Source organism: Rhipicephalus microplus, unplaced genomic scaffold, assembly GCF_043290135.1.
Source record: "Rhipicephalus microplus isolate Deutch F79 unplaced genomic scaffold, USDA_Rmic scaffold_24, whole genome shotgun sequence".
NCBI classification, from domain to species: Eukaryota; Metazoa; Arthropoda; class Arachnida; order Ixodida; family Ixodidae; genus Rhipicephalus; species Rhipicephalus microplus.
Genome location: NW_027464597.1, coordinates 9,682,858 through 9,710,780, shown reverse-complemented (window position 1 = coordinate 9,710,780; position 27,923 = coordinate 9,682,858). Strand labels below are relative to the sequence as shown.

The 27,923-nt window shown below is 43.8% G+C and overlaps 2 protein-coding genes across 4 annotated transcripts; one reads left to right on the top strand and one right to left on the bottom strand.

The window, feature by feature from the left end:
* Window positions 1-25: 25 nt before the first annotated feature.
* Window positions 26-20,909, bottom strand: LOC142786479 (alpha-1,3/1,6-mannosyltransferase ALG2-like). 3 transcript variants are annotated; one of them, XM_075884189.1, is made up of 6 exons: window positions 20,886-20,909; window positions 17,926-18,113; window positions 16,125-16,265; window positions 7,862-8,051; window positions 5,094-5,297; window positions 26-3,782 (listed from the first exon to the last, which is right to left on the bottom strand). In XM_075884189.1, exons 2-6 carry the CDS (start codon window positions 18,034-18,036, stop codon window positions 3,280-3,282), a joined length of 1,149 nt encoding a protein of 382 aa, XP_075740304.1. In that variant the 5' UTR covers window positions 18,037-18,113; window positions 20,886-20,909; the 3' UTR covers window positions 26-3,279. The 3 variants fall into 3 exon arrangements, with proteins under 3 accessions (XP_075740304.1, XP_075740302.1, XP_075740303.1); XM_075884187.1 differs by lacking the exon at window positions 20,886-20,909 and adding an exon at window positions 20,405-20,595; XM_075884188.1 differs by lacking the exon at window positions 20,886-20,909 and adding an exon at window positions 20,405-20,583 and having other exon boundaries at window positions 17,926-18,132.
* Window positions 20,910-20,987: 78 nt separating this feature from the next.
* On the top strand, window positions 20,988-26,382 carry LOC142786480 (ATPase ASNA1 homolog). Its single transcript, XM_075884190.1, has 2 exons — window positions 20,988-21,694; window positions 25,768-26,382. The coding sequence occupies exons 1-2, from the start codon at window positions 21,170-21,172 to the stop codon at window positions 26,263-26,265; spliced, it is 1,023 nt and encodes a 340-aa protein (XP_075740305.1). The 5' UTR covers window positions 20,988-21,169; the 3' UTR covers window positions 26,266-26,382.
* The last annotated feature ends 1,541 nt before the right edge of the window (window positions 26,383-27,923 follow it).

Genomic DNA, 27,923 nt, shown 5'->3' with positions numbered 1-27,923 from the left:
ACGTACTGCAAATCAAACAAGCATGTGGAAGTACAACATTTTATTAAGCCTTTCACTGGCTCTCGCAATGAGCACTTTCAATCTGTACAATTAAATCACTCGCTCTTGCATACAAGGCTTCTCACACACTGCACACAGGGCATGTGCGAGCAAACATGACGAAAACATGCTTGTTAGTACAAAACTCGTGGTAGGAGCTTGTCACAAGTATTCTTTACTTCAAAGCTCGCTCACACAATCACAGCTGTAGCTAAGCGAGATATTGAGCCAGGATCACCGAATGAGTTAATCGTGACTCTCTTTTGGTTATTCAATGCTAGCCGCCTGCGGCATTCTTTCACCCTCTTTGTGGCCATTGAAATTTTCCGTAACGTCCTGTGAAATTCGACATATTGTTGGTTGCCAGCGCAGGTGTGATTGCTTTAGAAACAGTCCAGTTTGAAAAGCTGAACCAGCATAGTAAAAAATGCAGTGAACTGTTTATTGTAGGCTTGTGTGAATATTTGAATGCTTCAAATATTTGCGAATATTATTGTACTTGAATTTACTCCAATTTGAATTTAAATCGTTGAAAATTTCAAAGTATATTAAATAAACGAGTAAATGTATACCAGGCCGCATATAACTCCCTGTAAAGGTGGGTTCACTGCAGTGAAGGGGTGCTAAATCGCGAAAGCAACTATGCAAGTGTAAATTAGTCCGCATAACACATCCAGGGAAAATTTGCACTGCCGCAAAGCCTTGCTTCAAGGTTAAATGAATAAAATGTTGTAGGCCCGTGTGCTCAGATTTGGGTGCACGTTAAAGAACCCCAGGTGGTCTAAATTTCTGGAGCCCTCCACTACGGCGTCTCTCATAATCATATAGTGGTTTTGGGACGTTAAACCCCACATATCAATCAATCAATCAAGGTTAAATGAATATGTTATTCTCACATTGATTTATAATTTACGTAAAAAAGAACAAACTTGCTTTACTGGCTTATATACTTCAAGTACAGAAAATTTTAAAATGTAAGATATCTTATAAGTTATCACATGCATTCTACTCGAAGGCAAATCCTGCTACTATCCAAAATTGTTTCCTGTTCCTTTGAATAAAAAAAATGGCATTTGCACAGGCCTTGTTTCAATATTTGAAATATATTGTGCAGGTTAGTTTGGTCATGACAGATATGCCCATTTTTCTTTATATGTGATATATACTACGTATTCAATTCTAAATTATTCCACCAAAATTGCTATTAACTTCGAATTTAGGTTCAGTTCGAACCTAAATTTCACTATTTGCACAAGCCTAGTTTAAAAAGTATTACCACTAATTTATCAAGTGATACGTAGCACAACTTCTGGAAACTCTTTCGTAACAACAGATATAAATCACAAAAGTAGTTCAAAAGCAAGCACCAAGCGACATTTAACAGGGAATGTTTAGAAAAAACTTTCATAACATTTAATAAACAAGAACAAAAGTACTACATATGATTGTTTTGATGATGTGCCAATTTAAAGCTGATAGATGTCACAGTGCGACAGATCTTGGCAGGTAGTACAGTTGAACCCCTTTGTAAAGGACACCGACATAAGAGACTAATGGATATAAAAGAAACCAGTGCGCCTAGAGTAAAATATAGGTTGATGAGGGAATTCATACGTGGTACCCTGCTTATAAGAAACGTCTCAACAATAGACAAAAACTGCCGCCCGTAGCATGCCTTTCGTAAAGGGGTTCAACTGTACAAGTATTTCCTAAGATGTGTTGGTGACCAGCTAACACACGTTTCCTCAACACTTTTACAACACACACACAAAAATACAAGCGCACAACAAAACCACAGTATTCTTTTTTTCCAGCCAGGACAACTTTTCCTGCCGTGGTGCGTTTTGACACTTTTTGTTGGATGGAAGCGGCTACGCTCACTGTAAATTTTGTGCCATTGTAATATAGATGCTCTGTAATGGTATATGTAGAGTTGTCAGTCTAGTATACGTTCCTCAACAAACCAGTGGACACGCAAGTCGTGACTGTGACAGGCGTTCGTCACAGGTGTGAGAATATTACAGTGTGGGCTAGGTGTTGCATGTAAGACCATATGGTGGCTGGCAATACAGCGCCAAAGGACAGGAAGATTGTGAGGATTATACGCTAAAAGGCACATTGACATGGTTAAAGGGCACGGTGTGCCCTTTAGCTATGTTAATGTAAAGAAACAAACAGATGAAGCGAATCAACATATATAATTTGTCGTATAGTTTTTCAGCTTTATGTTCCTAATGTATACAATAATGCTGACTAGGAAGCAATGTACACTTCGACAAGTTCGCTTTTGTTGACAGTTCACAGAGTGCTGCTGTACCAAACTGGTACACTCATACCTCGATATATTGAACCCAATTATAACGAAATACAGGTCATAAAAAAGCAAGTTAAGAAATACTCTTGCTGTAGAGACAGTGTTGGGAATATACTTATACAATGAACCTTCAGATGTAATGAACTTATTTTAATTAAGATGTAACTTCATTATGAGGTTTGAGTGTAATTGCATCCACAGGCTTCATAAAGGGCCTGAAAGTGAAGAAACATTTTATGGGTAGAAAAGCACATTTAGCAGGATCACCTAATCGATTTTCTGTGCTGATATAACAGTGCATTACCATCAGGTGATGGATAGGCTATGCTGTGGTGCAACTGTGGTCTGATCTCAATAAGCCTCCCTTCTATAGTTCGAAAGAGTAACTTATCAAAGGCTCATTTTCTTGTTATGCACTACTTTAGTGAAATACAGCAGACAATGAAGTCAAGGGAGGTGTAGATGAGGATGACTTGCTGTAAATTGACTGGGCACATTATCCGGAGGTTGCAGATTAGGTCCTTACCAGCAGCAAGTTCTTTTTTCATCCACTTTAATTTCTTTACATTTAGAGTATAATCACTGCAATAATAAATTTAGAAGGCTACAAGTAATTTCTCATATACCTTCCTCGGCTGCATTGTACATCACTTTTTTTATTAAGCTATTCATAGTTTACAGTCCGAGTTAAGTTTGTCAATAGAATGCCGAAGGGGGCTTTAAAATGGTGCATGAAAGGAAACACGATTTGTCAAAAGTGGTGTCAACTTCCATAAAGCGGTCGTATCTTGCCAGCTTCATTAAGCTGTCTTCCGATGCTGTTTTATCTGCTGCATCAGAGCCACTGATCATAAGCACCAAAGAACACCCAAAACACCAGGATATGAACAACGATGCACGAAGTTGACAGTGTGGTGGGTTGGCCGTTACCGATCCTTGTGTTCCTCGTCTCCAAAGGCGACTTCCTGCACCTCGCGCACGAAGCGTTGCCAAGAGAAAAGTTCCACTGCACGCTGACGTCCACGCTCGCCCATTTCCTGCGTTAGGCTGCGGTCTTTCGCCAGGCGTACGAGGCTCGCGGCAAACGCCTCGGGCGTTGGGTCACACAGCAGTCCCGTCTCGCCGTGCAACACGGTCTCGGTGGGCCCTCCGCTGTTGCATGCCACCACGGCCCGCCGCATGCACATCGCCTCGACGGGCACGATGCCGAAGTGCTCGTTGGCCGGTGTGTAGACCACGGCGCGGCACGCGTGCAACAGTAGCAGCTTGGCTGCCTCGCTGGGCGACCGCACAAAACTGACCCGCTGCTGCACGCCCAGGTGCTCGGCGAGAGACACAAGCTCGTCCCAGTGCTCGACATTCTCGCGGCATTCGGGGTCGTAGCCGCCGGCCATGATCAGGTGTACTGGTGTCTCGCGGCATGCAAGCTCTGCAAGAAAGTGGAGCATGTGATTGAGCCTTGGATGTAATAGAGATCTAAATTTTAATAAAATTATGTATTAAAGTCACAGAGTATAGTTACAGTCAAAATTCTACGTAAGTTCATGTCAAATACCCAACAACACACTTAACGCCAAAGATAACTGATTGTCATGCAGTAGGGGCTTATATCTACAATATCGAACCACTGAGGCGAAAGCCTTGAATGCCTCAACAATCTCAAAACTTGGCCATCAGTATTCGCATGAACACGAGTGATTGAAAAAAAATTCCGCCATATCCACGAAGTGAATGATGATGAGTGGGCGAAGCTCCGGAGGTAAACCTGGTAAACCATGAATCCTCTGTACATTTTGCCCACTCGATTTTATTACATCGCTCCCCCTAGCGTACGTCGCCGCACTAAATCGAACGATTGCCTTCAACCAATGACACGCGCCATATGTGACATCATTCCTATTTTATAAGATCTCGCGTCTTTCATCAACTACAAGTACCGCTTTCTAGTTTATAACATCTTACATCTTTTCATCATCAGCTACAAGTACCACCATCTAGTAAACACTACAAGAACTAAACGAGAGGTGGCTACATACAGGAGACGGTACCGCCATCTAGTGAACACTGCAAGAACTAAACTAGAGGTGGCTACATACAGGCTACAGGGGACGCACAGCCCACGCCCTAAGGAGCTTCGCCTCTAAAATCACGTGATGATGTCACCCTATGCCATCGTATATCACCAATATTTATGACGTCAGTATCTTCACATGACACCATTGCTAGATCCAAGGATGGGCCAAACACGGAGGCAGTACACAACCACATTAGGTGCAGAAAGCTTTTGGAGCAAGGCAGGGCAGCATCAACACATTGAGTGTGAAAAAAACTGAGGATGGTTCTTGCCTTTCACTTGCCTTAGGCAGCAAGTGCACAAGGGACCTGTGATTTCGGGGACCCTGCGATATCTTACGGCATTTCGCAATCTCCTTCATAGTTTATATCCAGGTGAAAATGTGCATCTGGGCATTCAACTGGTCACTGTTAATTTTAACTGGTATGCTATGGGATCAACCAGTGTCAGTTTAAAATCAAACAGCGCCAGGTGTTTTTAAACTAGCATCAGTTGCCGACCAACTGGTAAGGTCTAGCTCTCACTGCACAACCACTGGCAGGCTTTGCGACGGCTTTGCGACGGCTTGGCAGGCTTTGCAACTCACTCTGAAGTCAGTCACTTGACGCAGAATACATATTGTACATTTTAAAAAAGTACACAGACTTTTGAAACATCTCCACTCACCCACGGCGTGCAGTGCCAACGCAAGGTTCTTCTTTCGCTCAAAGCGATTCAGCGAGAGGAACAGCGCGCCCTGGGGCTTGTCGATGCCAAGTTCCTCGAGGGTTCCTTCCAGGGGACGCTCGATCGCCGACAGGCTTGCAGCTGGGTAGAGGACACGCAGCTGCACGTGGGACAGCCGGGGGAACACCTCTCGGAACACCGTTCCTGCGATTCACGAGGAAGAGAGTTCTAGCGTGTTATCACAGCCGTTGCGTACAGCTTACGATTCACTCCTCCATGACTGTGTCGTATATGTGCCACCTTCTCTCATATAGTAATTGACATGAAGAATGCCCACGAACATGCGCGAGTACTACGAAGATGCACCCACTTCCTTGGTCACTGCACTCGTCTTCAGCGGTTCCTTCGCTGGGTGACCTAGGCCTCAAGCAGTCACCCACACTGAACATAATTCAATTCTCACATTTAACGAAAACTAGCAAATACAAAAAGGTAACAAAGTAGATGAAGCTGTGTCATGCACGCAGTCGGGAGTTGAACCCACACTTTTCGCACCGGCAGCTATTCTCCCATCTGCTTACTTATGTGTTTGCATATTTGCGTATGTCTAAGTTTTTGTAAGTAGTATCTGTAAGTTTCTGTGCATCTGTAAGTACAATATGCAGTGTGTTTGTGGATTGCGAGTGTAAGCAGGCACCACTTCTGGCAAAAAAAAAAAAATTGATGATAGTATCTGGGGTGTTACATATATAGAAAAACACCAACGAGGAACTCTCTATTTGAGATTAATGTTGGGCACCAACGGTTTCTCTGCATGCACCTGAACCTAATCAACATGTGCATTTGCATTTTGGAACCTGTGTTAAATGCAGCTGCTGTGCATGGAATCGAACCCAACACCTCCAGCTCAGCAGCACTTTGCCATAACCATTAAAGGGGCCTTGCAACACAAATTAAGCAGGTTGCAGTAAGCTTGTGAATGGTGACCACACCTTTCTGAAGGCCCACGGTGATTTTATTCGTTTGCAAACGCTGTCTTTGCTCCTTTGTATCGCAGATTAGCTGCAAGTTTTGCATGGTGCACTCAAAGGATTGTTCTAATTAACCAAATGGTGGTCAGAGGACTAATTTAATGGGAGCTTAGTGCTATTAAATGAAACATGCTTACTGGCACCAGAGGACATGTTGAAATTATTCAACTTGCCAAATTAATGCGGGTCGTCGAGTAAACAAGCTTTTACTGCATGTCCCCCTAAGAGGCTCACAGTGATTCGAACCTGTCAATGATGCCAGTGGCTTAGTGAAAGGCGAAAGGGAACACTTTATGATTGCCTGCTGAGATTTTAGAGTTTACAAACTGATAACTTCGGTTATTGTGCAACAATTTTCATCCTTATTTTTGTGTTCACCTCAGTATTTAACACAACACACTTTCCAGCCTTGTGGATTGGAGACGAAAAATGTTGCAGGGGCCCTTTAACTAAGCTACTGTGGCATGTAAAGTTCACGGCAACAGAATGGGAACACCATTTAGTCATAAAAAAAATATCGTATTTTTGCATGCATAACTCCCCCCTGCATATAATCTGCACCCCCCTTTTCAACTCGCCAAGAAAGCAAAAAAAAAAAATCCTTGCATGGTGGTTGCGCATTTGATATAATAAAAAAAAGCTGTACAAAAGCTACTGCTCAAGCAGCATACCACATATGTAGACAGAAAAAGCTTTATTTGCAAGCCGAATACGCTGTCTGCAAGGCCAGTCACAATTCACTCATTGTCACTGCTTTCGCTAGAGCTATCACTTGTGCCGCAATCCTCACTGGTATGTATGGAATGGTCTTTCATGCCTCAACAACCCACTTGCAGAATAGGGCAATATCAGGCCTTCTGACGTTACCTGGCGGTGTCAAGTCATAGAGGCCTTTGGCCATTGAATCTGCGTAATTGCGCTTGACATGCGCTCTGAAGGGCTTGTTAAGGGACACATCTAGAGGCTGCAACATTGATGTCATTCCACCGGGTATAATAACTCAGTCAGTCAGTGTCGTTAATTGCATGAAAGGCGGTCCTTCACTTCCTCAGTAGTGAGGCCACCGAACGAGTCAAGAGCGACCATGAACCTCTTTGCGAGCATCACACTGGGCCTCTTTTCCCATACCGTCTTGACCCAGCTAGTCCACAAACAAGTCACTGTTCATCCACACATTCTTGTGTGTGTGCACCACCCCACCAGTTCGGAGTATCCAAAAATTTGTTATAGAGGTATACTCCCCTAACACTATATCTATTCCAATACTCTTTTTCATTTACTTTGTTATAACCAATATTTTGTTATCCGGTTTCGCTATATCCGGTTTCTCTATATCGAGGTGTGAGTCTAACTCTTTATTTGGCATACTTAAGCATGGGAAATGGAATGTGCCTTGTGTTTTATTGATATTATTACACACTTGTCTCACAACTGTGCTCGAAAATTGTGTCGTCATGAGGTACACATCTAAACTTTTGCAGATATTTTTTTCTCAAAATAATAGGACCACACAAAATCTACGCGGGTTTTAAGTGCAACTATAATAGTGCATGCTAATGTACAGTGATCACCGTTTTTGTAAAGCTCTCCGTTATGTTTCAGTTCTTGGCTACTTGTCGGACACAACTTCTGTTACTGTAAAACTAGAGAGAGAGAGAGAGGCAGTTCTATTCGCATCGATCACTGTGTGGCCAAACTGCCTGAAGTTAGCCGCCTCATCACAGTTCCAACACTAACCAGTAAAGTGGCTGTTGACAAGCACAGCGTCTGCAAACTTCATGCTCCACTGCTCGAGTGCGTCAATCGGCCAACGGTAGACGCGCTTCAGCAGGCCACCTGGCTTTGAGAGCATCAGGTCGGGGAAGTGGCAGTAGAATACGATGCGGGCGTCACGGCACATACGGAGGATCGGCACGCACGCAGATACCTGCGCGGAAAATGAGACACAAAATGTCACCTTGTTGCAAAAGAAGGCAAGGCATTTAAACATGGGCCCAAGAGTGTCACCGAACGCCGGCCTTCAATAGGTACAGCGCTGCCAGAAAGACGAAGTCGTGAGACAACCAACAAAATGCATTTAATGGCGACAATCGAACACAAAACAGTCCACGATGTTAGTACTTATTGGCTCTAGATGTGTACACAGCAGCCCATGATCAGCTCTTCTTCTACGTCTTCTGCTGATCTCTGACAAGAAAAAAGTACAAGGATACACCAAGGTTGCCTTCACTATGGGCACGGCTTTCCAAGTAAAATTGAACGAAAACACCCAGCATGGAATGCTAGGCCTAAGACGGCCTTTCAAAGACTGAAATGCAACGTCATTTTTTACACTAACAACTATTAGAGCAATGGCTCATGATAACTGTGTCACGCTGCGGCAAATTTCACCGTTATCGATAATAATAAGCTTTGACACAAGAACATAGGTCGGCGAACTCCCTCATGAGTCAACACACTCGGACTTGCTCAGAAACTGATCGAGCCGTGAGTCTGAGTGAGTGCGAGTGAGCAATATTTTGTCGAGTTTGAGTCCGAGTGAGTCTGGTTGAAGAAAATTTTCGTGCGAGTGTCCGTGTGGCTCCAGCTCAAGATAATTTTGGGGGGTCTGAGTGAGTCCAAAGCGCGAAATATAGTTCCTGAGTGAGCCTGCGTGAGTTCCACTTTTTATGCCGACCTATTGTCCTATCTACTCATCCGCAGCATCACTATCATCATGTGGATTCAGGTTTTTAATCACATCTACTCACACGTGTGCAAAAGCAGTATCATTCACACACCATTGCAATATTTATTGATCAGAGGCGTGAACTGTACCTTTAACTGTACTGAACTTTAGAGCAGTATCATGCGACAACGCCACTTTTTTACAACACTCGCCTGACTCCTTTCACAAATAGGTCCCACGCCTGAAAATATCTGAAGGCATTACTGGTTGGTACCTAGTATTTCTTAGTGATGCCCTTTTAATAGTCGGCAGTTATACTAGTATCGGCATGCTTTGCAGGCAGAAACCCCCGCTCGTCTATCCCATGGCAAGATGGCAAGGGTGAGTTTCCAGCATGGGCGTAGCCAGAAATTTTTCGGGGGGGGGCACAGGCATCAGCTTTTTTCTGTGACGTCACTATTGGTGGCAGTTTAAACAGGTGATGTACATGTATACCAAGTCATGAGATTCCCCCTCTCCCCATGCGTAAGATTGTGTAAAGAGTTAGTAAAAGTACCGTACGAATGATTGATTGATATGTGGGGTTTAACGTCCCGAAACCACCATATGATTATGAGACGCCATAGCGGAGGGCTCCGGAAATTTAGACCACCTGGGGTTTTTGAACGTGCACCCAATTCTGAGCACACGGGCCTACAGCGTTTTCGCCACCATCGAAAATGGAGCCGCAGCAGCCGGGATTTTATCCTGAGACCTGCGGGTCAGCAGCCAAGTACCTTAGCCATTAGACCACGGCGGTGGGGCCGTACTCTAAGAAGTACTGTAAAATACAGTAAACGACAGGTACAGTGATCGTTTGGAGCAACAGCCCCTCGTCGCACCACTAAATGGACTAGTCTTCGAAAAGTCATTATTGCAATGACCCGCCCGATCGGAGAAGACATCATTAACCTCTGTTAGATGACGTAATCCTCGTCGGGGCAAAGTGCGTTTCACAGGCCAAGGACTGTTCAGCTTACAACAAGCAATAAGAGGTATACGCAGGATCTTTTAGTGCATTCATAATTACACTTTGATCTGCTTAGCCTGCTGAACAAACTTCTTACTGTCGATGTCTGTGACTGCATGTCTATGGGGATTATTTTTATATTAATGTCTATATGTCAAGCAGTCCTGATGCAGTGGTAGCTTTTAGTCAACATTTTTTTTTTTCAATTTACTGCGCGCGTTCAAGCATGCATGTGATATGCCATAAGTATTTTTTTTTAAGATCTGCTGTACGTTGGCAAGACGATTTTGCACACATTATTTTTCGGGCAGATTTTCAGTTGCACTGTGACCTTTGATAGCAATGAAGTACTCCAATCATAGAGGTTTGATCGTGCAATATGCGAGGACAAGATGATTAATGAGATATTTTCACTTGCTATCAATTGGTGCACATGCGGCTGGACTATACCTACTCACATAAAACTATCTTGTTTGCTGCATATATGTGCTAAAACACCTAAATACATGCAAAAAACGTGGCATATATTTTTTTCGTAGCTTTCATCACTCAGCTCTCTAAAACGATAGCCTTGCGGCAAGGTGTCTTCCGTTGTTTGCAAGCGTGCAGCCAACATTTCCCTTTACGTCATCAGATTCAGAACTGTACAAAATATTTCACCACGCAGCTTATGTGCAATCATGTTTCCAGCATTTACACCGGCGTGAACAGGAACAGCCTCGAACAACACAAAATCTCCAATGATGAAGGAATGAACTTCGGAGTTTTTCAGAGCATAGTGCCCCATAATCCATTTATCAGAACGTGTGAACTCTGATGAGCACTGCCAGCCCATGCAACACGAGTTTACTTACGCTCTACTGTTCACCATCCATGCCTGTTCGTTGTCTATTTCGGGCATTCTGATGAGAGTCGCTGGAATTTCATTGCTGCCATCAACTCCTTCGCGTTCATTCATGTTTGTGGTATTTCATCACAACGCGACAGAAACTACCAGCCTTCCGTACGGGCGCAATCACAAACGGAGACGTCTTGCACGCAAAGTAAAATACAGGGCGAATGCAACCTTACCGGCACCAGAAGGGAGGCGGAGGAAATGTATACCCGCGAATTTTTTCGCCAGGCGAGAAACGAGTGCTAGTGTTTAAGGCGGAACTTTACAAGCCGACATGCACCGTCACTAAAGTTCTCGTTTCTCGCATTCAGGGTCACTGCCCGTACATTGCTAAGCTGGTTGCTTCCTAGCAATGCGAAGTCACCCCCTTGAAATATGCTGCCTACACGTATTGCTTGGTAGCTCGTGTCCTGGGTAGATCAGCGCCCTTCTATGAGACCAGATAGTCATGCCGAAACGTCATACGGTATAATGCTTGAAGATTATTTCTTGAAAGGCGACGCTGCTTCCAGTGGACACTTGACAACTGGCGAAAATGAGGATGTCACTTGTCACAGGTAGGCAGCTTCATCGAAGTAACGTGCCAGTGGCTAGCGTTGAAGAGCACTTTAGGCTTTTAGTATTTCTGGCATTTTCTGGACTATTTAATAGACCACTTCAATAAGCGCTTTAAGAGGCATCGGCACACCTTGAAGACGCTTTCTTCGCTTCTGCCACAAAACATTTGCGAATCTGCTACTCTTCCCACTGCCGAGAAGTTTACTGGCGTGTATACTGGAACATTATCTCAACATCAGCATTGCAAGGGAAGTTAGCAGTATGGGCTGCCAAATGGAAGCGTGAAAAGAGAGAAATGCTGAGCATGTCTGCGATGCAAGCAGTTGCCAATTGCCCAGAGGTATTGCTACCAAACGTGCACCATCTTCTAAAGATTCCGGCAACTCTGGCGGTGGGCACAGCTGAAGCAGAACGCTTTTTTTCATCGTTGAGACGCCTAAAGTTGTACCTGAGAGCTACAGCAACACATGATAGTTTGGCATCGCTCTCTGAATATCCACCGCGAAATAGAAGTCCGCCCGCACGATATTCTTTCTGTTCTTTACCGGGAACGTAAACAGCTTCAGCAGAATTTTTGCGTTTATCACCCATAGAGGTCTGCTAAAAATCAAGGAAGAAAGTTAACTGAAGTTATTCTTGGATTCTTGAACAACAGTAAAAACAATGTTGTTAATGATCAAATGATGGGGTTAACATCCCAAAACCACGATATGAATACGAGAGACACCATGGTGGGGCGCTCCGGAAATTTTACCATTTTGGTTCTTTAACATGCACCTAAATAAAAGTGCACGGGCCTCAAGCATTTCGGCCTACATCGAAAATACGACAGGGATTCGTTCCCGCTACCTGTGGGTCATAAATAGAGCACCACAACCACTGGACCACCTTGGCGGGTAGTAAAAAAAGACGGCTTTGGTAAAATCTGTATGCGCTGTACTTTTCTTCCAGCTTTAAGAAAGCAAGTTCAACTGTATGAGACATATTGCTGAAAATCACTTTGACAGCATGTCAGAGTGATTCCTTTCTCTCCCGTTGCCTACTCCTTGCTTTTCAGTGGCACCTTTCATTTGAAGATGTGGTTTGCGGATATGAAAGGTGTGAACAGCAATGCAACAATTCAGAGTTGCATGAGGCGATTCTCGCAAATGTTGGCTAACATATGGGGCGTATAATATGACCTGTAATGCGAAGGATAATCTTCGTGTCTATTGAAAAAGATAATCAACAGTATTCCTCTGTGTAATGTGTCTGTTTGCTGCTTGAGACACTGCTTGCACAGAGTTTCTTTCATATTTTTGTAAAATATCATGGTTACTATGTATATTGCTCATAATTTTATGCGATAACATGCCCACTCATGTTTCTTCTTCTGTGCATTTCTTGTCCTGCGTCATGTCAGTAGTTGCAGAAATTGTTCGGTGCGCCCTTTAGCCATAGCAATGTAAAGAAACGAACAGATAAAGCAAATCAATATATATAATTTGTCGTATAGTTTTTCAGCTTTATGTTCCTTATTTTTTCGCTGTTTGCCACAGTGCTGAACAGTAAAGCTCGTGCTCATTACAGCTGCCCACACTGCATTTCTCATTATGCTGCTTTAGGTTTATGACCACCATCTCTTTATTTATCAGCCTAAGTTACGTGATGAGTATTTTGGTGGGCTTTTCTAAGGCTGTGACTGGCTTGCACGTTTGTATGAGTTGTACTTTTTTCACTAGACAACACTTCGGCATGCCTTTAGCTGTTTGGGCATAATAAAGATATTGTAGGCGTACAAATATAATGTAGGTGTACAAATATAATGTACACTCACATACAAGCCAAGTTAGGTGTATGAACCAAATATTCTGTCGTGCGCATGTGTGCCTGTGTGTGTGTTTGGATGTTAGTAGAATGCGCGAAGGTTCAATAGAAATGTTATTCTCTGGCCTGAGTATATCTTAGCACACGTACGAAGAGGAATTCTGTCATATGCTCTAACTTGGCCTATCAGACATTGCAACTGTGTCTGGCTTTTTCCATTAAAATGAAGCTCTGCTTATTGAAACTTACTGTAGTGATCGACTCCGGCGAGATCTGTTCCGGCGGGTACAAGTATGACTACCCCTTGAGCATTATTCCCATCACCGAGCCACTTAAAACACTCGCGGCCAAGATTCCTTCCCAAAATCCCACGGATTGCCAAAGCCTTGAGAAACACCGTGACACGTTTTTTTTGTATGAAGACATAATTAATTGTAAAAGCGCCCAGGAATATTATTCTGATAGTAGCAGCACTCAGTTTTTAAAACATGTCAGCGCGAAGCGACGAAAAAAAAATAAGTTGGGTATATGGCAGGTGGGGGGGGGGGGGGGTGGACCAAAAGTTGGTGTGGGGGGGGGGGGGGGGGTTGAACCCCTCTCCAACTCCCCATTTTGGCTACGCCACTGGTTTCCAGTACGCCTATCCTTTGCACTGCCTTTTATGACTAGAATTCAAGATTGTCGCATAGTGCCTCTTCTTAGACCTTACACTGAAGTTGGACAAGTCTTACGCTATGTGTACAGTACTGATTCGTGAGGTAGCAATGCATCGGGCTATTTGGCCGTGGTACATGACTTCTAGTTGCAAATGCCAATGACGAGAAAGGACGGGTGGTGCACACCGCCCGCCTTTCTCTTGTTATCCTCGGTGCAACAATTAATCATAAATTCGTGAGCATCGAGCCATTAGAAAGAGTGTCTACACATGGCCTCGAGGTGCACAACACTAACTTCTTGGTGTGCGCGCTGGCAATGAGACAATTACAACCGTGTTTACTGAACCTCAACAAATGTAGTAGAGCTATAGCTTCTGCAAATAACAAAAATGCGCGCTGGTGGCTTTCACTCGCAAAGCAATGACCCCTTATGTCATCTCAATCTGCGGGCGACCGATTTCTTACGCCAAAACCCACCGGTTTCTGGGCATCATTATTGATAGGGACCTCTGTTGGAGTCCGCATGTGACCTATATGAAGAAGCGCCTGACCGCTATTTCTCAACTGTTCAAGTTCCTGGCAGGAAAGACGTGGGGGATGTCAGTAGACGCAATGATGGAGCTCTACAGGGCCCTGTTTCTCGGTTTCCTCAGATATAGCTTGCCCGTGCTTAGCAATACCTGCAAGACCAATGTTCGTGTTTTACAGGCAGTACAAGCCCAAGCGCTGAGAGTGTGCCTCGGTCTGCCCAGATGTACGTCAACAGAAGCAACAATTGCAATTGCTGGTGACTATCCGATACAAACTCACATTGTTGTAGAAGTCCTGAGAACGCACATCCGACACTTCGCACGTGCCCCCGGCCATCACCTTGCACTGTTGCCTTCAGAGAGGCGCCAAGCATCGTTCGCCAAAATTATCGTGAAATACAACGATGAACTTCCCTCGGGCTTCACTCATGCATCTAAATTATCCATACCACCTTGGTGTCTTATTCGACCCACAGTGCATCTTAGTGTACCAGGGATCCGGAGGAAATCTGAGTTTTCGTCGCCCGTGCTAAAACAACTGTCTCTTCTTCTTTTGCACGAGAAATATTCAGACAGCATACATGTATACACCGATGGTTCCACGAACCACCAGTGTTCGTCAGGGGCAGTAGTTATCCCAGCAAGAGGTGTTACCATCAGCTTTAGGACTGACCACTCCACGGCATCTACAGCAGCGGAACTAGCTGCTTTGCATGCTGCACTTTGTGTGGTCAATCGGGAACCACCGCAACAATGGTCGATTTTCAGCGACTCAAGGGCTGCCCTACAATCTGTGCTCTCAGCACTGCGTCGCGGCCCGTACGAAGAGCTTGTTTTCGAAATTCGATGCCTTCTCCACACTTTACTCGAGAAAGGGCATCATGTGACGCTTCAATGGCTGCCAAGTCATTGCGGCATCATAGGGAACGAACATGCCGATACTGCCGCGCGGGCAGCCCTTGAAGGAACACGAGAAGAAGCCATACCACTTTCGAGGACTGATGCTGCCAGTAATCTTCGACGACTTGCGCGTGAAATCACGTTTTCACTATGGTGCCCACCAAGCATCGATACGAATCGTCAACACCACCTGTCCTCTTTGATGGCTCTCCGCATGCCCACTGGACTCGACCGAAAAGAAGCCACCCTACTTCATCGCTTATGGCTAGGAGTGGCATTTACAAAATCTTACTCCTTTGTCATAGGAATGGCCGACAACGCTCTCTGCGATGCCTGTCATTGCGAAGAGACGCTACACCACATCCTGTGTGACTGTCCATTGTATGAAATCTAGAGACAGTCACTGGCGTCTGCTTTTGCTCGCATCGACAACAGCCAAATGTCTGTGGACACTATTCTGTCAAGTGCCCGAGAGAAGACACTGCAACAGAAGGCGACGAAAGCTCTGTTGAAATTTCTACGCGACACCGACTTGAACAAGCGACTGTAACAGCAATGTCACACACCGCGAAAGACAAGACTGGACTATGACTGAGTGTGCGCGCATGTGCTGCCGAATGTGCTGTTTCTATCTTCCCTCTCTGCTCTCTTTCATCTCCCCCATCCCTTTCCCATGCGCAGGGTAGTAAACCGGCTGCCTATAGGCTGGTTAACCTCCTTGCCTTTCTTTTCCCTCTATTTTCCTTCCTTCCTTCAACAGTAGGGGTTTGTCATGTTATGCGAATGAGTTCAGTGCTGTTTGAACATTTTGGAATGCATCTTTTGCAAAGCGGAAAGCTACTTCACAAGGCAGAGAGCTCCAAGGCCAGGGTGGGTTTTACAGACGTTACTACACCACAAATCGTGAGGTGGAGCAGTCCCATTGTTCAGCTAACGCAGCTCGACGAAATCGAATAACTGAGACTGTGGGGTACTCACCTGGTCGCATATGATAATGTCGGGCTGGATGTCGCTGCACCAAACAATGTACATGGCGGCCACCATCATGCGGACGTACGAGCACAGGGCGTAGAAGCGGCCCAGTATCGACCGTGGCAGCCAGTCACCCACCACCACCACCTGAAAAATAATGATAATAATAACTAGGCTTGTGTGAATATTTGAATGAAAATTACTGAAATCATGTTCCCTTCAATTCGAATTTAAATTGTTCGAAAATTTCGAAGAATTCAAAATGAATGAGCAAATGTTATTAACGCGCATGTAACCCCCTGTAAAGGTGGTTTCAGTGCAGAAGAGGAGTGCTATGCCATAAAAGCATTTAATTAAAAGTATTAGTTCGCATGTAACCTTTTGTAACGGTCGTTTCACTGCAGTAAAAAAATGCTAACCCACGAAAACACTTTCTCAAGGGAAATAAACATTGCTGCAAAGCCAAGGTGAAATGAACATATTACCCTCCATTCATTTGTCATTTCTTACGCTCAAAAGCTTGTCACACCAGCTTATATGCTCTAAGTATAGTAAATTAGTGAATTCTAAAGCATAATGTATTTTACACGTTATTACTTGCATTCTACCTAAATTCCAATTCTGCTACTATTCAAAGTTCTTTCCACTTGCTTTGAACCAAAGAGAATGTCATTAGCACAGGCCTTATTTAAATTATTTAAAAATATTGTGCCTGTTGGTTAGGTCATGACAAGTGCACCCATTTTTTATTACAATATTTTACTATGTAGTATCTTAATTCAATGAGAAATTATTCAAACCAAATCCCTATAAGCTTTGGATTCGCTTTGAGCATAATAATTCACTATTTGCACAAGCCTAGTCATAACTGTTGGGATTTTCACATATCAAAATCAAGCACACGGACATCTGGAATTTTCGCCCCATTGTAAATGCAACTGCCACAGATGGCACTCGATCCCGTGACATTCGAGTTAGCAGTTGCACCCCATAGCAACAACACCACCACGGTGGGTACCACCTGCAAGATGTCTGCCAGCCACTTTACTGCCCAATACAACTGTACAATTCATGCCCGTGAGTCACTTGCACATACCATAGGGTCTGCTAAGGAACTTACTACGGGCAGCTTTGGTGCTAGTGTCAACAGCAGCTATAGGTACAGTAGTACATCCTGTTTGTGTGATGAATCTTGTATAAGCAGGCCGCTAGAAACACAAAGTCATTGCTAAATCAGACCGAAATCAACAACAACGAAAAAGAATGCGCTCTTTCAAAGTTGTACTTGCAGTATTTAGGGCATTTTACAGGCAGTTCTCTCTACTCAGAAAAGAAAAAAAAAAGAAGGAAGGTTAGATAACAAGATTAATGTTTTAGTAAAAAGTTATTCTGTGCAGCACCACAAATTAATATTAACATTTCCCTCACTAGGGCAATAACCAAACATAGTTACTTATTAATACCTAGTAATAAAGTGTGGGCAATGACTACACACTACAGCAAGTACAACTTTTCTAGAGTGCATGGTATGCCTTTAAGATCTCGATACGAGTTAGCTTGGACACCCAGTATACATAAGCATATATGTTCTAATATTAATTTTATTTTTAAGTTCACAAGCATAGTAAAGCATTCAACAGTGTGGTCATGACAAAGCTTTTGAGTTTACAGCCTGCAATGTGCTCTATGCATGCTGCGCGTCACTTTGAAATTATGTTAGAAGCACTTTGGGAAAAAATGTTCTGGCACAGTGTGAGTGAAAGTGCCCTAAACGAGTGCCACCAAAAGTGTCGAGAGATGACGCCACCTTGAAGTGGTCATCGAGCGTCTCAGGAAAGCAGTGGTTCTTGTCGTGGTGGGTCGTGATGATCTGGACGGGGTTTCCCTTGGAGCGCAGTGCCAGCCCAACGTCCACCATCAGCCGCTCGGCTCCGCCAACGCCGAGGTCCAAGTGAACCAGGCAGACCTTCTTCGGTTCCGCACTGTCTCCCGCACCTGTCATGGCAAAGTGATGCTGCAGGAATCACCGCATGGTCATCCCACCACTTCAAGCCACTCCGTGGGCAGACACCCAAATTACACCACGCCCTGTACTACAAATAATTGGACACCAATTAAACACGGCAAATGAGATTCAAACTTTCAACGTATGCCTCGTATGATCAGGCAGAAAAAAAGAGCTAACTGGTAAAGACCAGGCATTACACATTAGAGAAAATAAGTAACCGATTACTATTAAAATGACTCCTTTTGAAATGTAAATGATTACAGGAGTCAATTTCAGCCCTAGAAATGTAGCTTAGCAATTACAGAAATGTAATAAATTACTTTTGCTTTAATTTTTATCAAATATTTTACAGCCCTTACACAATAACACGAGTTTACTCAAACTGCAACGAACTACTGTGGCTTGCACGGTAGAGAAGGCTGGAGGCTTGCATTAAAGCTGGGAGGCTTAGTGTGGCTTCTGTGACATAATGTTAGACGTTATTAACTTTCAATGGGAGCTGTTTTTCACAGTTGTCATCAGTGAATCGTAAGGAGGTCAGCTGCTAGACTTCACACTCTCTCTCTGAGTGCACTGGAGGAAAGTGTGGTAGGAATAACATGTTGCAAACCAGCTCATAGTTGCGCACTGCTTCGATACTAGCGCCCATGCCTGCTATGAAGTGCCATAGTTCCTTGTTGCTCGTGCTTGAGTAGACATTGCCGCTAAGGCCGAAGAAAAAGTGAAATAAGTTTTGTAGGAACTACCTCCCCATCCTGTCAGATGAGGAGGGAGTCCCACAAGGCGGTTGCATATTTTTCAGGGTGAAAACCACCGTATAAGACTGTTTGCAACTTGATACTGAAAAAAAAAATTGATTACTACTAGTCAACTGTAAGAAAATGTAACTGAATTACTCAGAATGTTACAGCTTCAAAAGTTGCAATAATATGTAATTGATTACAAGCAGTTAATATTTTGTAAAGCAACATGTAAAACAATGGTGCCGAATCATTCAATTAACAAGAACAAGAGAAGAAAAATTGAGTAAATGGCATTATTTTTTTAACGATGTTTTGTCAACGGTGTGGTCTTACATTAATAAATTATATATATGTATTTTTTTTTTTTTGTGGAATGAGGCTTCAACAATGACAAAGCCTGACACATTGGTGTTACTTCTACAAGTATTCAAAATTAACAATACTGACTTTGTGTTGCATTGTCATCATTCTTTGACCATTCAAAAGTTAACCGTTTCTTGACGTTTCTGATGGTCCAATGATTCGAATATTTACAATCACATCTAAAACAAGAATAGAGTTTGCACTGCTCCTGATTTTTTTCCCTGTTGCTTTCATTCAGTTGTGGACCACCGCAGACAACTTAATTCAGCGCACCTGCCTAGGGGTGTACTGATGTAATGAAGGCAATGTTTTTTTTTTTCTGATGAAAAAAAAAAAATCTCTATCGGTGTCCATAGCTTTTCATTGAATGCAGCTGTAGACTTTGCATACAGGTTATATATTTCATTGGCAATTCAAGTTGCAAAGCTTTCAGCGCAGATGTATGTAAACGTTGCTTCAGACGCCACTGATGAAAAAGACACGCGAATGACCGCGCTTATCTGATGAGCTCGGACACTGTGGCAAAGTTTGTGTTGTCGCACACATTTAAGCCAAGAGGATGCTTATTAGTCAATGTACTGCTGTTTCGAAAAAAAAAATGTACACAATAAAATTGTAATTTCACAGCAGAGGAACCCAGAAGATGCGACTGCTGAGACGTAACGTTTCTTTTTCACCAGACAAACTCCCGAGTGCTATAGACAAAAGTGCGAACGTCTCATTACAGCTATCACGCCAGCCATCCACGTAGCACACAGCCTGGACTGCTTATCGCGATTCGCACAGTCGCGGCACCATTTTCAATTACGACGAAAGCGGGAGAACTGGTCGATTACCGCATTATAACGATATCTCAGAGTACAGACCAACTTGATATTGCCGTGGACGCGTTTATTTCACTTTCGGCTGTGTATAACTGTAGGCACTATCCGAAGCGTTCGAATCTGTCTTACGATGCCAGAACGCGCATGCCAACGCTCTTTCACCATAATGCCGCTTGGTCGACACTCTTACGAAACACCTTGGTTCCCACTTCCAGTAGCGAGTAATGCCGTTGTTGGCAGAACCCGCATGCAAACTGCAAACAGGGCAGGATGTGGGATGGCCGCTGTCGGCACGTCAAACTGCGAAACAAACCACTGTCGTATTGCTTGTAATAGATATTCAGGTACCTGAAGCACTTGAGCCTCTTGAGCCACTGCTCCCGCGTTTTGGCATCTTGGCCGTTCAGCGGGAAATCGAACAGCGTCAATTAAAACTAGACTTGCTGAATGCCGCTACACACTTGTTGAATGCCGCTACAGCACAACAGACGATGATGCAAGGAGTGATGTGGACGCAGCCATTTTGTCGCACGTGGAATAGTGTTTATGTGCAGGTTTTAATTTTTAAAAACTGCTTGATAGTTTGATTAAGTTTATATAAATTAAGCAATGTATTTTTTGGATTTGTTGCGAGGATTATTTTATATCGGAAAGTAAAACTTCATTAGTTTTCTCAGTTTAGTTTTGTATGAAATCGTGTGCTCGTACGTTAGTTTAGCGCTGCGTTCACCACACCTTTATCGTAACATTAGCTTTAGTTTACTGTTGGCACGACGTACTGGTATACCATAGGGAAATAATAAAAGCCACGGATGAAGGATCAAGGCACCTAGTTTGGTTCAGGTTGCCGGCGGAATCGAAGAGGCATGCACGTAGTGAGCAGACGACGGTGGCGCAAAATGACATCATTGAATCCAATCCATTGTGTAGCCAGTCGCAGCCATCGGTCGCGAATGGATGATGCACATAATACACCTGCTGTGAATGGATTACGTCCACTGCATCTGTGCCACAGCCCTTTGACGTCGCTTCCACTTGCGCCAAACAGCGCTTCTGCTCCGTCAGAAGGGAGACGTAGCCGTCATAGCGTAGCATAGGCGAGCACGCGATCTGATGGCGTCCAACACAGCGGGCGATGACAAGGCGTCGGCCGTCGGCGACCTTCTCGAGCCGTCGCTCATGAACATCATCGAGCAGAAGTCCCTCAAGTGGGTCTTCGTCGGCGGCAAGGGAGGTGTCGGCAAGACCACCTGCAGCTGCAGCCTGGCCGTGCAACTGGCGGCGACGCGCGACAGCGTGCTCATCATCTCCACCGACCCGGCGCACAACATATCGGATGCGTTCGACCAGAAGTTCTCCAAGGTCCCCACTCCGGTAAATGGCTTCTCCAACCTGTATGCCATGGAAATCGATCCAAACCTGGGCTTCTCCGAGCTGCCCGACGAGTACTTCGAGGAGGGCGACCCTTTCCGCGCCAGCAAGAGCATGATGCAGGAGATTCTGGGCGCCTTTCCGGGTATCGACGAGGCCATGAGCTACGCTGAGGTCATGAAGCTGGTGCGCAGCATGAACTTCTCCGTGGTCATCTTCGACACCGCGCCCACCGGACACACGCTCAGACTGCTCTCGTTCCCTCAGGTAATCGACATTAGTGACCACCGGCCCTCTGGTTATGGCGCACCCTACGGGTCGCGAGATCAATCCCGCCACCGTGGCTGCATTTCGAGGCATGCGAAACCAATTGGCGAAACTTACAGTTAGATCCGCGTTAAGGACACCATATGGCCTAAATTTCCGGAGCCCTCCACTAGGGCGTCTCTCATAATCCTATCGTGGTTTTAGGGCGTAAAAAGCCCATCAATAGTGAGTGCCATTAAATGTCGACTTGTCAGCTGGTGCACCGGCCGCTGTGTCACGAGCTGGATTGTTGGCAGCCGTAGGATTTACCTTAAAGCTTGCGTTTGGACGTGTTGGTATTGCATTCTTCGTATGCCAAAGCAGGGCTGCAAATGGAAACAGACATAGCGATAAAACCAAACTCATCTGTCAGCTGTTTCGTTACAAAAACAACAACAAAAAGACAGGGTAAAAACATTGTGGACAAACAACACATGCACCAAGACGGAATCGCTAACTCTGCACAAAAAGTTAACCCCTGGTTTTTTCTCATAAACAGCTAAGATGCACGTCTGTCAGGATTTCCTTCCTGTATCTGTTTTTACTTTGTCACGCTGCTTTGAAGTAGAAGCTGTAAGAATGCATACCAGAAAAGTTGTGAAAGTGCATATTGTCCAGGCAGTCGGCTGTATGCACTTGCAGAGGTATTAACTCTGTATGCAAACCAAAAACAAGCTGTGTAATATCATTTTAGTACGCTCCCGATATACTAGCTGCATTTATTGATATGTGGTGTTCAACGCCCAAAACGACCATATGATTATGAGAGATGCGATAGTGGAGGACTCCGGAAATTTCGACCACCTGGGGTTTTAATGTGCACCCAAATCTGAGCACACGGACCTACAACATTTTCGCTTTAATTGAAAATGCAGCCGACGCAGCTGGGATTCGATCCCACGACCTGTGGTCCAGCAGCCGAGTGTCTTAGCCTCTAAACCACCGCAGAGAAGCCTGGCTGCGTGCTAGAATATTGAAAATGCCACAAGTACTGGCACTGTCGACAAATATCTGATTTATCTGCATATTTTTACTTGACAAGGAGACTATTTCGGTGAAATAATTTATTTGTTTGATACCATACTGATGATTAACTGCTGCTGTGATGACTGTGATGTGTTACTGATTACATATATCTCTGTCAGCTTTGACCTGATTTCTGCCAGAAGTACTGGTATGTTAAATGTATAGGTAATCTTACTTAGTGAATCACCATCGAGCTACTCTTGCAATTTGTGATGATTATGGAGTGTGCAGTACATGTTAATATTATTCATAAATGCTTAAATAATGCTTCAAACTCTAAAGAATGTTAGAGAACTAAACTCAAGAAAATAGGAATATTTTACCATCTGCTCCAAAAACATTTATAACTGCTCCAAAGAAGCATTATTTACTGTTCTAAAAAGCAAAAAGTCGCTTCCATCACTGTAGGAGGCACAATTGATAAGTCATGCAATCATACCAGCCTAGGTAGCATGGCGGCAAAAAAAAAATGTGAGAGCAGGCAAGAGAAGATGCTCAGTGTTAACATGACCACGCCTCACTATTGATGCTGTATCTCTGGTTGTGGCATATGGTAACTCTTCGTGTAATATATTCCGTGGCTATTAATGTGTGATAAGCTGCGCATTGGCAAAAAGTGGTTTGATTGCAGCTCTAATTAAATTTTATCAATCATATAACTAAGGCACGAAACGATGCTGTCCACAGATCATTTCTTGTGACACAACGTCCTCATTTAGAGGCGGAACATGCTTTTACCATTTCTCTGCAGGGAGACCGCAGGCACTGAGCTTATCGTAAAATACTTAGGCATTCTTTTCACCTAAACCTCCTTTATATCACTTTTGGTTAGAACTGATTGGCTTCAACTGGTCGGAGAGTTTTTTCTTTCTTTTTAGTAATGCCTGCTACTAGCTGGTAACTATGGCATGGTATTTGATTGGGTCATAGAATTCGGTTCGCAAAATATGTCTGGACTGACTGTGCAATGTATAAAAAATTTTTTAAATTGTCATTGCAAATAATTGCTGTGAAATACACCATAATACTTCCACTTGCTTGAAATTTGTTTTTGAGAACCTTGGCATGAAATTGTGTTAATTCACGTATTTATAGATGGTCAATCATAATGTGGGCTGTGGAGGTTTTTCAATTCGTACAATATAATTATTTTTAATGATAACAGTATAAGATTTTTGGTTTGCCGACGAACTTGAATGGTCTGGACAAGTGGTGCCATCTGACAGTAGATAAATTAACCACACAAGCGCATAATATAGATAAATGTAGCAGAAACATTCTCACTAATTTGTTCAGATGCAGTAGTGTTGGGTCAAGTGATCTGGTCACTGCAGAGCTGAAATTGAATAGACGCTTTTAAGCAAAATATGAAGGATTTTACTTTTAAGCGAAAATAAGCAGAAATGATTTTTAAGCCAGGAGCATAGTGTTTATGTTAAGAGGACTTTAAGGTAACTAGCACTTTAAATCAACAGTGAGAAAGCAGTGCCAGCAAACATCTAAAATGCCAATAATCAAATTGAGCCCATTCAAATAAAAAAAGCCATTCACTTCGAATACTGTGGGTTCGGTAAACATTTTTCACTCGCAACACTTTCAATCCTAGGCTCACAATCATTCGAAGATTGCCAATGCACCTAATCCCTGAAGTTCTTCCCTTCACGAATAACTCCTCTAGTCTGGTATCTTTGGATTGTTAGCTGACCTAACTTCTGCTGTAAGATCTAACACGGGAAACTTCCATTACCTGAAGATCTTGCATTATTTTGCCTATACGGACTGTTTTAAATGCACCTTTCTTGTGTAGTAGAAAATGGAATTCATTGTGTTTACTCATTCTCTTCTTGAGATTTATTCTTAGATGTATGGACATTATTTTACTTGCTATTATTGTTCAATGTTTGGCATTCATTCCCACTCCCACGATGGCCCAATAGTACTTTATTAATTGAGGAACGATGGTAAACTCGAAAAAACAGTGTGTTTTATGTTTCAGTTTTAACCGTGAAGCTCACAGCGAGCTCTGTCTAAGACAGTCTTTATGCTGTCTACATAAAGAAGACTTGCAAATTATTTACGATCATGAGTATGTGGTCGTAAAACAAAGCTTTACTACTAGGAATAACTTACATAGAGTGTAGTTGCTCACCTCTTTCTATTATTATTCGTATCATTATTTTGCTGGTTCTTTGTCTGTCAACATATGTAGTAAATGTGATGTTTCTTTAGCCATGAATTTTTGGGGATCCTTGTAGGCCGGTAGAATAGGTAAGGAACTACCTGCAGACAGATAAAAAAAAGGGGGGGGGGGTGAGAAGTCATTACACAGCAGGCAGAGTGAAGTATGTGGCTCTATTCTAATAGATTTCTCGGGGGCCCCTATTTGAGTACCTCTGTGTAAGACTTTATTTTGGACATGTGGGCACATGCTGAAGGTTTTCTTTGCTTCTTCATAGGCATTTACAAGCTTGTCCTTCTAATTTTCTTCATAGTTTCACAAACTGTTTGAAACAGGAAATACCATATCTGCTTTTTCTGTCACTAAAATTCTCCATAGACAGTTTGCGCCATGCTTATTTAATAAGGCTGTAGCGGGGGCTAGTTGGTACGATTTCATTTTGTGATGCACAATTTATTTCACTTCAAGCATGAAATGACTTATGTAAGGCTTGGAGAAAGAAAAACAAGAGGAGATAGTTGGCAATCAAAAATGGTTGACATTTCAGCCTCCAGGTCAAAAAGTGCCTCCGACGCATCATGTATTTTGCAAGGGGAGGCATGACTACTTACGAAAGGTTAATTTCTTTTTCAGAAAGCACATTGAGGGTCTGCTGATGTGCTGTTCACTAATGCATATAGGAAACAGTTTGGCGATTTCCCTCTCTGTGTGATCAGTAGTATGCACCAATAATCTTGTCTGTGTTTCCTGCTTGCTTAGGTCCGTTGCATTATTTTGTGCTGCCTTCTTCGATAAAAAAAAGCCAACCCGTATATGCTCATGCATGCAGGTCATGGAGAAGGGGATGGGCAAGCTTCTGCGTCTCAAGTCCCACCTGAGCCCATTCATCTCGCAAGTGGCCGGCCTGCTGGGTCTGCAGGAACTGACGGCGGACGCCATGTCCTCCAAGGTAGAAGAGATGCTGCCCGTCATCCGCCAGGTCAACGCCCAGTTCCGCGACCCGGACCAGACGACCTTCGTGTGCGTCTGTATCGCCGAGTTCCTCTCGCTCTACGAGACCGAGCGGCTCGTCCAGGAGCTCACCAAGTGTGGCATCGACACACACAACATCGTCGTCAACCAGCTACTGTTTCCGGAACGCAACCCGTGCCGCATGTGCGCCGCCCGTTGCCGCCTGCAGGCCAAGTACCTGGACCAGATCGCCGACCTGTACGAGGACTTCCACGTGACGCGGCTGCCCCTGCTCGACCAGGAGGTGCGCGGCGCCGAGCAGGTGCGCGCCTTCTCTCGTCACCTGGTGCACCCGTACGTGCCGCCCCACTCCTAGCCCAACCTTTACAGTGAAACCGTCGCTGCCCGCTTTTTGTGTCTTCTCCTGTCTCATGTGCTCATTTTGTTACCTCGAAGGACCCCACCCCCAAATAAAAGTGGTATAAGAGGTGTATGTGTGTGCATAATGTTAATATCTTGATGAAGTAGTCATAACAAATCAATACTGTGCTTGTTCTTGACTTTAAAAAATCTATGGTTAACAGTTCTATGAAAGTTTGGTCGGGTAATGTGACGAGGAAGTTGCGGTCAATGGCCAAGTCGAGATGAAAACAGAAGATGATTTAGGACTTTCAAAACTAAACTAGTTGGTCATGTCATGTCATAATTTTCACCATGATTTACCCACGCATTATGGCCAGTTGGTCTCGTTAACGTGGGCTGTAAAGCATGTCCAATATGGCAGTGATTACTTAAAGCAGAGAAAAAAATCATAGCTACGTGTAGCATTGATCCCAAGAAGTTCGTTGCAGTTTGTGTCTTCTCTGTGAAGAAAAGAAGAATGAAATTATGCAAGTTTTTTCCAATTGACTTGTGTACAGGCCATGGTGACTGGATATCAATGACAAAGCATGGCTTTGAAGTGTTGGAAGCAAGTATTAAATTGGCAATTGTTGAAGTAGTGGTCCAGAAATGGTCATAGTGCAATTTTTGTGCCAAGGAAGTGCTTATTTTGAAACTAAATCTCGTTTTAGTGGCCTGCATCGCTTTCGAATCACCTGCCTGAAAGCGATTTTTCTGATGTCACTGTTTCCGTGTACAACGTTGCCCAATTTCACTACGCGGCTGCCGACACTAGCAACATCAGAGCAAAAGTAGCGGGAGCCACAGCAGGAACAACGGCTATTCAATAATTTTCTGCTTGCTTGGTTGCACTAGGGCCCGCTAGGTGGCACCACCTATGCAGCCAAGCCAGGCAAAATGGAACTTTGGGACCACTTCTGCCATTCCCCATGGTAATGCCAGGCGGTTCTTTTTCTTATGAATCAAAGAAAAATAGACAAGCAGCATTTTCTTACGTGCTGTAATTCACGGAAGGTTCTTTCTTTACTGCAGCTAATTTGATTACCAGTAAATTATTGTAGCTGGACACTCTCATGTCATTGGGATCATTTAAAAAATATTCCACTCGTGGCACATGTGATGTCGTAAATTTACCCTAATTTCTTAGAGGACTACTGTTGATAATATTGATGTTTTAAGACATTCCCAAACATGGTTCTTTCACTTGACACAAATTTGCCTTTAGTGTACCTTTAAACATTACAACTATTCGAGTGCATTACATTTCTGACACCAAGCTATACAGGGTCACTTGTGTGAGTCCCAGCTATGGGAGCTACATTCAAACGGGGAAGGTACAACGGCATGAAACAAAAAGGGACTTGACCAGTGTGTTGTTATGTACTATAAGTGTGCTCAGCCAACTAGTAGAAACAACAACGTTGTGCTATTAACATGCTTTCCTGGTCTACAATGTTGCAGATCTTCTCCACTCTTTGTGAACAAACAGAAATTTTCATTTCCCCCCACCGCTGCTGTGAAAGACCAGATGCCACTGAAACTTAATTCATCAATGTGAGCTATGATACAGTTACTGTCATATTATTCACTTTTGAAGTAGTTAACAACCCTTTATCAGCTTGTCAGAGCAGT

Coding starts and splice junctions, on each gene's coding strand:
- LOC142786479 (XM_075884187.1), bottom strand. CDS start 20,450: ATGCCAAAACGCGGGAGCAGTGGCTCAAGAGGCTCAAGTGCTTCAG. Junction 18,114..20,404: donor AAGAGGCTCAAGTGCTTCAG/GTACCTGAATAT, acceptor TTGCCATGACAG/GTGCGGGAGACAGTGCGGAA. Junction 3,783..5,093: donor GTTGGCACTGCACGCCGTGG/GTGAGTGGAGAT, acceptor ACTTTCTTGCAG/AGCTTGCATGCCGCGAGACA.
- LOC142786480 (XM_075884190.1), top strand. CDS start 21,170: ATGGCGTCCAACACAGCGGGCGATGACAAGGCGTCGGCCGTCGGCGAC. Junction 21,695..25,767: donor GACTGCTCTCGTTCCCTCAG/GTAATCGACATT, acceptor TCATGCATGCAG/GTCATGGAGAAGGGGATGGG.